We start from the raw sequence: 10501 nt of genomic DNA, 5'->3' as shown, positions 1-10501 counted from the left end.
CTTTTGTCTGAGCTTGCAGGAAGATTGTCTAAATGATATTTAAAAGTACATTTTTCGTCAAGCCAGATTCCAAGATATCTATATTCAGTAACCCTTTCTATGATGGTTCCATTTGAGGTAGTAATATGTAGGCTATTGTAATCTATTTCCCTGGCCCTAGAGAATAACATGTATTTAGTTTTTCCTGCATTAAGTACAAGTTTCAGCTCTTTTAAGGGAATCCTTTAAAGGTAGGGTAAGTGATTTGCTTTTGTTAAAATAAGTGTTAAATAGCACAATATTCTGATAGTACTCATTGCTATAGAGTGTTTGTTCGGTAAAAGGAGTCTCCTTGTCTCTCCACCTCTTTATTTATTTTTTTATTTAACTCAATTTTTATTGGAACAACATTTTTTCAAAAGACAGATACACATACTTGAAATAAAAAACAAAAAAAAAAAACAGTACTAAAACACAAGAAATAAAATAAAAATAACACTAAAAAGAAAAAAGAATTCTCCACCTCTTTATTAAACAGAAAATGCATTTTCGTTTCAGTTTCAGTTTCATTTCCAATTTTATCCAACCAGGACAGAAAACTCAATCAGGATACAGATTAAACAAGTGGAATTGGAAGTGATGACACTAAGAAATGAGCTGACAAAATTGGAACTGGAACACTATACAAATGAAGCTTAAAAATGGGTACTTTCTCCTGATTGGCTGAGATTTTGACACCTACCGAAAAATGTATTTTCTGTTTATTAAAGAGCTGGAGCGACAGGGAGACTCCTGTTACTGAAAAAACACTCTATAGCAATGATTACTATCAGAATATAGTGTTTTAACCTTTTTACAAAATACTTTTTGTTTTAACCCAAAAAATATCACTTACGTTACCCTACCTTTAACGCATTAAATGACAACTGCAATTTTTCAGTTGCCAGCTGGACAGACTCAGCAATGCAATAAAGAATGGTGTCGTCTGCATAAAAATGGGCTTGGCAGCCATCAAAAGACAAAGCCATGTTGTTTATATATAAAGTAAATAAAACAGGGCCCAGAATTGACCCTTGAGGGACGCCTTTGGAGATTGGTAAGAACCCTGATTGGGCTCTCCCAGCTTTCACGCACTGGGATCTCTGTCAGATAGCTCTGAAACCAAGTGCAGGTATCTCTATCAAACCCAGTGCTGTGTAGTATATTTAAGAGTAATGCATGATCAACTGTGTCAAAAGCTTTAGATAAATATATGAATAGTGCAGCACAATGTTTTCTTTTATCTACAGCAGAAGCAATATCATTTACAATTAGGGTAGTGGCAGTGATTGTACTGTGCTTAGCTCTAAAACCCGACTGAAGTGGGGTTAATACAGAGTTGTTTGATAAAAATATTTTAAGCTGCTTATTTACCAATGACTCCAGAGTTTTCACTAAGCAGGAAAGCATGGAAATTGGCCGATAATTATTTGGGTCACTTCCAACTCCACCTTTGTGTAGTGGTGAGATATGGGCCATTTTCCAAACATTTGGAACAATACATGTTGACACAGAGAGATTAAAAATATGTGTTATATGCTCTGAAATTAATGGAGCAGCTAATTTAAGGAAAAATGGATCCAAACAGTCTTCCCCAGTTGACCTTTTCGAATCAATGCAGAGCAAGGCAGTAAAAATATCATTATAAATAAAAGGCTTCAGAGAGAAATGAGTCATGTCTCTCAGTGTGAGACATGGCTCACAACGTCCACATGTGTGCTTCCAGAATTTTCATTTGCTATGACCTCATTCTCAAAAAGGTGATCCAGAATTTAGCTGGGTTAGAATCACATCGAAGTATAGCATCTAGATAATAATCCGATTTCGCTTTCCTTACAGCTGATGTGAAGGCATCACATCGAAGTATAGCATCTAGATAATAATCCGATTTCGCTTTCCTTACAGCTGATGAGAAGGCATTTCTCAGTTGCCTAAAAGCAAGCCAATGAGAGGGGTTTCCTGACTTCTTGGCTAAAACCCAGGTCTTGTTTTTCGCCTGAAGCAGAGATGATAATTCTGAAGTGAACCAAGGATTAGTCCTAGCTTGTATTCTTTGCTTTTTGAAAGGGGCATGCATATTTACAATAGAGTTAAAAACTTGTATAAAATGATCCAGTGCTACATTTACATCCATGATGTCTAGAATACTAGAAATGCTACTATTTTGGAGGTCAGATAAGAAGGCCATCTCGTTAAAATGTTTAAAATTTCTCCTTATTACAATTTCTGAGTGAGCTTTCTTTACATGTGTATCTCTAATACAGGCTATTAACACATTGGCTGCCATTGACGCAGATCTGCGTTCATTTGCGCAAAAGCCCGTTGGCTGCCATTGACGCAGATCTGCGTTCTTTCAAAAAAAAAAAAAATTCAAAATAAGTTTTTTTTTTTTTTTTTTTAATTTAAAAAAAAACCCCAAAGACCAAGGAGATATGATTTTCCGAAGAGTTTTGCTCCCAGACACTTCCTTATAACTGAAAACTTAAAAATTATGTATCTCGGCTCCTAAGTGCTTTTTTTTTCTCATTGAAAAAGTCTGGCAGCCAGCTGTAGGTAAAAATTCAAAAAGCTGGCAGCCAATATTAAGCAGTGGTCACTTACTCCTAGATCAAAGACACCAGAAGCAGTAATCTTATCAAGCTTATTTACTAAAATGTTATTTAGATTAGGTCTGGTAGGCTCAGTAATCAGTTGGACTAGATTTAGATTACCACATATGTCCTTCAGACAGTCAGAAGCATTTGATAACCAGTTATAATTTAGATCTCCAAAAATTAAAATTTCAGAGGTACTATATTGAGAAATCAATTCTGCCAGTATATCAATAGCTCCGGAGTCAGCAGAGGGAGGTCTATAAACCCCAATCACAGTAATAGAATTATTTGGCCCCAGGTTAACCAAAAGAGCAATAAATTCAAAGTAATTTGGCATAGTTAAGGTTTTTAAAACAGTAACTGAGAAACGTGATTTAATGAAAATGGCCACTCCACCAGCTCTGGCACTTCTGTCTATTCTAAACAAGTTAAAATCAATTAGAAATATTTCAGAATCAGAGACACCTTCCTTTAGCCAAGTTTCGCTTAAAACCAAAATATCAGGGTCAGTTTGTGATACCAAAATTTTTAGGTGATCTAGCCTTTCATTTGTTAAAATACTTCTAATATTAAGGTGCATTATACCCAGGCCTTTTCTATTTTTAAAAGTATGTGGAGTTAAAGTGGGAGCTGGGATAGACTCAGACGGATGCAGCGTGTTGGATGTGGGTCTAGCAGTAAGAGGGCTGCAGGGTATCTGCTGTTAAATTAAAGTTGTTAAACCCATTTGGCCTTGAAACATGCCTTGGAATGCGCACAAACGAAGGATTGTTATAATGTGTGATTATAACAGGGATGATAGAAGTGAGAGGGGGTGCAGGATTGCAACAGTCCAACAGTAAAAGTACTAAAGTATTGGCATCAAAATGTAGTACTAAAAGCTGGGTTGGCGTTCATGGAACGGAATAAACCAGGCTGTACGGACCAGACTTTGTCAAACCTGGATTTTACTTAAATCCAGGCTTATTTAATTCTCCTTTCATGTAATAGGACCCAGGATCCTCTGGTATGCAGTGACAAGTCTTGAGCACCTCTACCGAAACATCCTGAAGCACACTATCCAAACCCCCACAACACTATTAAACATCCTATCCTTCAACTATAATGTGCATGTCATTACAGTTCTCATACAAAACATACTGTATAGGCCACGGCCAAATTGATATGCATTATGCCACAGACCCCCATTTGATACCATCTGCCTGGGACCCCAATCTACACTTGTACTCGTAAGGGTTCCATACATTTGGTGTCTCCCCGTGACCCAAACATACACAAATACATTATGATACTTTCGGCCTATTTAACGGAGAAAATAGCCGGCGATGAGACATGTTTTGAGAATGTTTAGAGCAGCTATTTTAACTATTTCTTAAGTTGTTGTTTTTTTATGTGGAATTCTTTGTATTATTTTGAACATTTCATAAAGTCTTTTGAAAAATGTTTTAACTTTTGTACTCTTTTGATATAAAGACAGATTTTAATCTCAAAACAGATTCTGTTAACAGGAGACTGAAGGGTAAAGGTTGTTACACACCGGGGCGATTTTTTCGTGCGAATAATGCGTTTTTTTTAAAAACCTTATAAAGTCAATGGCTCCGTACATGGAGCGAAAAAGCGAAAAAGCGAAGCGAAAAAGCGTTTTTTAATTATTCGGAACGAGTCCGAATTTTGCGTATATTCGCTATATTCGCCGGTGTGTAACCACCTTAAGATTGCACTGATTTAGAACCATGGTCTTCCCAGACCCAACATTGAGAACCACTGCCTCTAGAGTCACTTGAAGAATTTCTGGTCAGGGTCTGCTTGGACGAAAAGGAACTCTTCTCGAGGCATGTTGCTTGAGCCAGAGGGCCAGCAGCTGTTCCTACACGTATACACCAGCACGGTTCCAAACTCCAGCACCGCTGCCGGGTCACAGTTTGTGGTAGAGTCTTTATCCCGCAACAGGCTCACCAGAGCGGGCATCAGCTGGAACTCAAAGGTCCTGGGGCTTCCACAAGAGCTACAGGGAGGAACCATCTGGGTGATGTTAGAAGGAGGCTCCGAGATGAAGAGAGGTTTGCCGTTCCAACAGTAGCGCAGGATCTGTTCCGGACAGATGGAGATCTTCTTCATGAACCTGGAGAAGAATGCCATCATGAAACCTTAGTTTGATTAACAATTCAATTGTTTTTTTTGTCAGTGATCAATGGAGTAGATAAATCAAAATTATGTTTCTGTTTGATTATCTCAAAATTAAGGCCGGGCCGTTAACGCCGTTACCGGGCTAAGTTAACGGCGGACTCTTATCGCGCGATAAAAAAATTACCGCCGTTAATCTATTCTCAAAGTTGGGTCTGGGAGCCAAGTACATTAGCTTTACTCTGTGTGTGTGTGTGTGTGTGTGTGTGTGTGTGTGTGTGTGTCCGCGCCCGGGGGGGGGGGGGGGGGGGGACTGCATGTAGCGTTGAAAGTAGGTGTGGGTGTGTGTGCGCGCGCGAGCGATGTGTTTTGTGTGACGAGCATACATGCGTGTGTCAGACTGCTCCTCCTACCTGCTGCTTAGTTAGAGGAGCTGCACTCGCTCGCCTCTCATTGAAAATGAATGTCCTTAATGTAACAAGCTGCCTAAAGCCTTCTGCATGAAAAGCTTGACTGTTTATGTCCATTCGTCGGATTGACGTTCGTTTTATTGAACTCAGTGATTTTCCGCGACTTGTCTTTCACTTAGAATCACATGTCCGTCAAGCCAAACGAGAGTAACATCTGATTCCGGACGGTTGGCCTTCAAAATAAGAGCGTATGTCCCGTTTTACTTTAGGTCAGAGAAATTCAAAATAAGAGTGCACTGACTTGCTTTTTTTTTTAAAGAAGAAGAATGCTCAGTTTTCATTGTTGCTACACTTAGAATATCAAATAAAAAGTGTGAACCAAAAAAATAGGATACTTAAAGTTAAGAGTGATACTGACTTGTTATAGAAGTTTTTTGAAGAATGCTTAGTTTTCAATGTTGCTACACTTAGAATATCAAATAACAAGTGTGGGAACCCAATAGCACTTAAATAGTGATATTGACAGTTTTTTTTTTTTTTATAATTTGACGTTGCAACACTTAAAATATAGAATATGACATTTTAACGGTAATATCGTATATCGTATCGATATCGCAATATTTGATGGACTCATGGTGTAATGGGCTACCTGGCCTGAGAAACGTAAAAGCAAGGCCTTACTTCTGGTCATTATTTGGGTAGAACACACATATTTTGAATGCCTTCGGCAGACTTCAAATGAGCCATTTTAATCTAGATTAATCTAGATTAACTCCAGGATTGCAGATAGATTAATCTAGATTAAAAAAATTAATCTATGCCCACCTCTACTCAAAATAATTGTGACGGGACTGACCTAGAGAAGACAGCATCACCGTGTCTGGCTTTGGTCTTCTCATACTTCTCCCCGTCTCCGCCGGCGTCGCAGCCATCCAGTTCCCCCACACTCACTCCTTCTCTCCGCTCGTACTCCTTCAACAGCTTCCGCACATGATGCTCCAAGACATCCTCTGCACCCAGGGTTGTTATGTTCATTATTGGACTATTTATTTAATTCATTTTCACGACAACATTGGAAATAAGTGTTTCATTACATTTATGTTCATACCCTGGGTTTAAGTTCTATTGTGTTGGAACTTGTATTTATTTTACCAAAATAAAATCCATAAATAATTGATAGATTTTATTAAGTAAAACAGACAAAAAAAATAGAATTGACAAAACATTTGACATTTCTGGGGAAATGAAAAAATAAAATATAATAAATGAAAAAAGTATTTGAAAAAACACAGCCCCCTCACACATTAGAAGGATAATATCAGTCACCAGAACCAAGGACGGGTGATTTCAATGAATCCATCATCGTTAAAATAGAGTTTAAAATCAAATATCTAAATACTGACCCCAAACATCTTTGAAAGTGAGATACTAACCTTGCTGTGCATGCAGGTCATCCTCCTCCATCACACTGACGTAAAATGGACGGAGGACAGGAACACACTGCTGCTCAGTCTGTGAGTCACACACTTTCAACGTCAGATCCTCCAGCTGCTCGCTGACTTCACACTCAACGGCTGTAGGGGCCCTGATCCCTGGATCTACAGCTGGACAATATGGACAAAACCAAAGTTGGAAACCTTGTATGGAGGGCTGTCACAATTATGACATTTTACATGACGATTAATTGTCACACAAATAATTGCGATTAACGATTTAATTATTGTGTTCTTGTCTTTGAACACTGGAACTTATGAATGAAAATGTAATTTATGTTTGGCGTTTTAGGCTTTGAAGTTGCACAGGGCAGATATGACAAATAACCTAAATATACAAAGAAATGACTGACATAATTATTATATAGCTAAAATAATCTTTATACTTAAAAAAAAACATTAAAAGAAATAGCCAATCTACAGGCTCACACGTGTCGCGATGCAACGCGTTGTGAGCTTGTAGATCTGCTATTTCCACTATTTAAAAAAAATGTTTTTAAAATATGTGAACATTTTCCAACATGGAAACGATTATGACGATTATCATTATCTCAAATAATTGTTATTAGGCGATTATGTAATGATTGTGACAGGCCTGCATGTCCAAAACCATTCTTTTTTTATTATCATTTTAAAAACATGTGTCATACACTCAGGGTTGCATTGCTCATGGGACGGCCTTGCACGCCGTGCAGGAACCTATTTGACCAGGAGCAGGCACATGCATAGATTTAAAACTACTACACCTCAACAAAGTTTACAAAGGCTCCCGACTCACACCAGGTGGATTAACATAGGAATGATCCTAGATGCATATCAATTGTCCATTGTGTGACCTGTAGTGTAGGTGTTAAGCGACGTGCGTGTGTGCGTGTCACGCACATTAACGTGATTAAAATAGAGTGCAGCCACGTTCCAATTCAGCATTGCAACACTGCATACACTCAATATGCAGTGATTTTATATTGATTGACGGTTACGGTTTGCTGGCCTTCCTCATAATCGCTCTATATTCCCATAGTAATCCCTGCTATAGAGTGTTAGTTATTATATTGTGAGGATATGAATGTCCCAGGCCTACCTGTGTGTATTGGTGCTGCATTGCGTGTTGGGGGGTCTTCATCCTCCATGCCCCAATCGTCAGCATCCTCACACCAGTCTGTGCTGCTGCTCACTGGAAGACCATTCACTGCTGCTGGGCTGGCTGCTGGGTTGGAGGGATCCGAGGGATGGGACCATAATCATTATAACGCCCACGGACACAACACCAGAGGGAGCTCCACTGATTTCATTCCCCCCAGATTCTGCACAAACATGGGGATGAATTCATTCTACTATTATGCCACCACAATGTGTGGAATGCCCTACCACCAGCCATCAAAAAGTGTGACTCTCTACACTACCCTTCCCTACCAAATGTAGTGTCCATTTGGCTCCATTTGTACTCTCAAGTTATGGGGGTCCTTGAAAATTAAAAGTTTGATAACCACTGTACCGGTGGACTCCTAATGTGCCATAGTGTCATGGTAAATACGTTTCAGACATATTATTCTGAAGAAAACCTGGAGAGTGGAGACAGACATTCAGTATGATCAAAATAAGAACATCATAATGTTCAAAAACAAAATCCAACATTTGCCACTGACAAGGACAAGTCTTTGCCACGGACACATTTGGCCGTGTGTGGACATATTGATGATCCCTGTTAATAATAGTAATAACAGTACTTCACCTTCTTCCACCAGTGGAGTTTTCGTAGCTTTCACGTCGGTCTCCAGGCACTGAGATCTCACAGCCCTCCAGGTGTCTTGTTGCCTCCCGGTGCAGGTGGGACCGCAGCACGCAAACACATGTATGCATCTATGATACGGAGAGGCGTGCAGCGGACAGTAGATCTGGACCACATGGACCAGGGCAGCCTCGCACACACTGCAGCGGGGATGCTGCCACCGCACCGCGGGCAAGGGGTCCGGCAGGTCCCCGATCTTGTTGGTGGAGAAAGAAGACGAGTGGTGGTGATGATGTCTGGTGTCAAGCTCCCCGTCGCACAAGCCGATCAGAGTTGTTATGATCTCCTCGTTGGAGGATGACGATGGCGCAGCCATGTTGTTCGTTTCACATGTTGACTCAGCTGACAGCGAGGCCACCGGAAGGAAGTCTTCAGTGTTGCCAGATTCAGTGAGAGAAATAAGCAACCAGGTCTATGAAAACAAGCCAAAAAAAAATGCAACCGTATGGGCCACATGAGCACTTTTAAACCCATATGCATTGGATATTTTGATATAGCCAATTTACAAGCTCACAACGGTTGTGAGCTTCTATTTTCAGAAGAAGGAAAAAGTGTGGAAAATGTGGAATATTGTAACAACACAAATCTGGTACACAGGTTCCAGGGCACACATTATTCAGTCCACTGAAAGTATATGATTGATTGATTGATTGAATACTTCATTAACAGTTAACAGAAATAAAAGCACAGAAAGTGCAGTACAGTTCAATACAAATACAAAGCTGAAAGGATTGAACCCAAGAAAGCACTACGGCTTGTTTCTATTGGGGCCCTGCCCCTGTGTATTATAGAAGGGGGAAAATACAATTGGGGGGGGGGTCCTTAACGTGAACATGTTTAAACAACATTAGGAAACAAGCCCAAATAAGCATCTACACTTTGGAAACAAGCAATATTTACAGCAACTTTACAGAAAACAAGCCCAAAGTCACTTATAATAAGCGGACATGGCAACACTGGAAGTCTTTTTTCAGGTCCGTTACCAAAATATTGCCGGTAGTAAAAACGGTGCACTGCTCATGTTCAGTTGTGGAAGTACTCCGATTGTATTTACTTTTAATCCACTAAAAGTAGTGTTAGCAGAGCTGCACTGCAACGATCTGCATTGTGTACCAAAATACTTCGATGAAATTATACGGACGGAGTAATAAGGAGGACAAGGAGACATCTGGCATCATCTCAACCCATTCAAGTAGAACTGGGTGTGTTTATTCAGTCAGTCAATTTATACACGTCAGGCTAACAAGCACTTCCGGTTGAGCACAAAATAAGAGCACATACAATGGAGAGCATATGTCAACAAGTAGCAATATCACAAGGCAAAAATACTGAAGTACACAATTATTAGCATTACAAATATTCTTAAAATAGAAAATGTAAAAGTAAAATGCCTCATTTCAGAATCAGTGACATTATCCAGCGGCAGGGTAACCTGAAAGGTGGGCACTAGGGACATTTGGGCACCTCGATGTAAAATTGTTATTTGTCCAAAATGACACAAAAAACACAATTTCGAAAATGTTAATGTAACACAGCGGTAGATAAGACTACGCCACCCTTTAGTTAGGCTGAGTTAAAGGGAACTCAATAAACACCATATAAGGTTTCCGCAGTCAGGCTGTCAAATGAATGACAAACACAGTGTATAAAATCATAGTACAGAGTACTGATCTTTATTTAATAAAAGCTATGAGGTTAGAAGAGCAATAGATAAAATAGCAAGACAATTATTGAGCAACACTAGGAACCTGGGCAGTCCAGCGAACCCTTTATAAAGTTTATACACAGAACTCAGTTGGGGCACAGCAAGCTGCACATAGTACAGTATACATTGGCTACTGATGTAATATAACTGAATGCTCTGTTGTGATGAAACGGTGCTCAGGTGGGAAGCAGCCAAATTAAACAATAAACAAAAAATCAAACAAACACAAAACCATATTAAACTAAAAGGGACAATAAACCATAGGGCAGCGGCAGACAACGCCTCGGCAATCTGTAAAGTATCATAATATCAGTTTCAATAACATACCATAATTATTAAGAATAATTAGAATATTGCCATGGCGTGTG

The 10501-nt window shown here is 39.4% G+C and overlaps 1 protein-coding gene across 4 annotated transcripts; it reads right to left on the bottom strand.

Moving 5' to 3' along the window:
• Positions 1–337: 337 nt before the first annotated feature.
• On the bottom strand, positions 338–8760 carry pdcd2l (programmed cell death 2-like). Of its 4 annotated transcripts, none has more exons than XM_084061097.1 (5): positions 8372–8760; positions 7721–7846; positions 6580–6744; positions 6003–6156; positions 338–4734 (listed from the first exon to the last, which is right to left on the bottom strand). In XM_084061097.1, exons 1-5 carry the CDS (start codon positions 8742–8744, stop codon positions 4389–4391), a joined length of 1164 nt encoding a protein of 387 aa, XP_083917223.1. In that variant the 5' UTR covers positions 8745–8760; the 3' UTR covers positions 338–4388. The 4 variants fall into 4 exon arrangements, with proteins under 4 accessions (XP_083917223.1, XP_083917221.1, XP_083917224.1 ...); XM_084061095.1 differs by having other exon boundaries at positions 340–4734; positions 6580–6750; XM_084061098.1 differs by having other exon boundaries at positions 341–4734; positions 7721–7843.
• Positions 8761–10501: the final 1741 nt, after the last annotated feature.

This window comes from Gymnoscopelus microlampas, assembly GCF_963454915.1.
Source record: "Gymnoscopelus microlampas genome assembly, chromosome: 6".
Lineage (NCBI taxonomy): Eukaryota > Metazoa > Chordata > Actinopteri > Myctophiformes > Myctophidae > Gymnoscopelus > Gymnoscopelus microlampas.
Note: the sequence above shows the minus strand (reverse complement) of the source record. Positions and strands in the feature narration are given on the sequence as shown.

What these genes read in the sequence shown, in the direction of transcription:
- pdcd2l (XM_084061095.1), bottom strand. Translation starts at nt 8,744, where the DNA reads ATGGCTGCGCCATCGTCATCCTCCAACGAGGAGATCATAACAACTCTG. An exon ending in TGACCTGCATGCACAGCAAG is followed by an intron (nt 6,157 to 6,579) that starts GTTAGTATCTCA and finishes CCCTGGGTGCAG; the next exon opens with AGGATGTCTTGGAGCATCAT. An exon ending in GGTGATGCTGTCTTCTCTAG is followed by an intron (nt 4,735 to 6,002) that starts GTCAGTCCCGTC and finishes ATTCTTCTCCAG; the next exon opens with GTTCATGAAGAAGATCTCCA.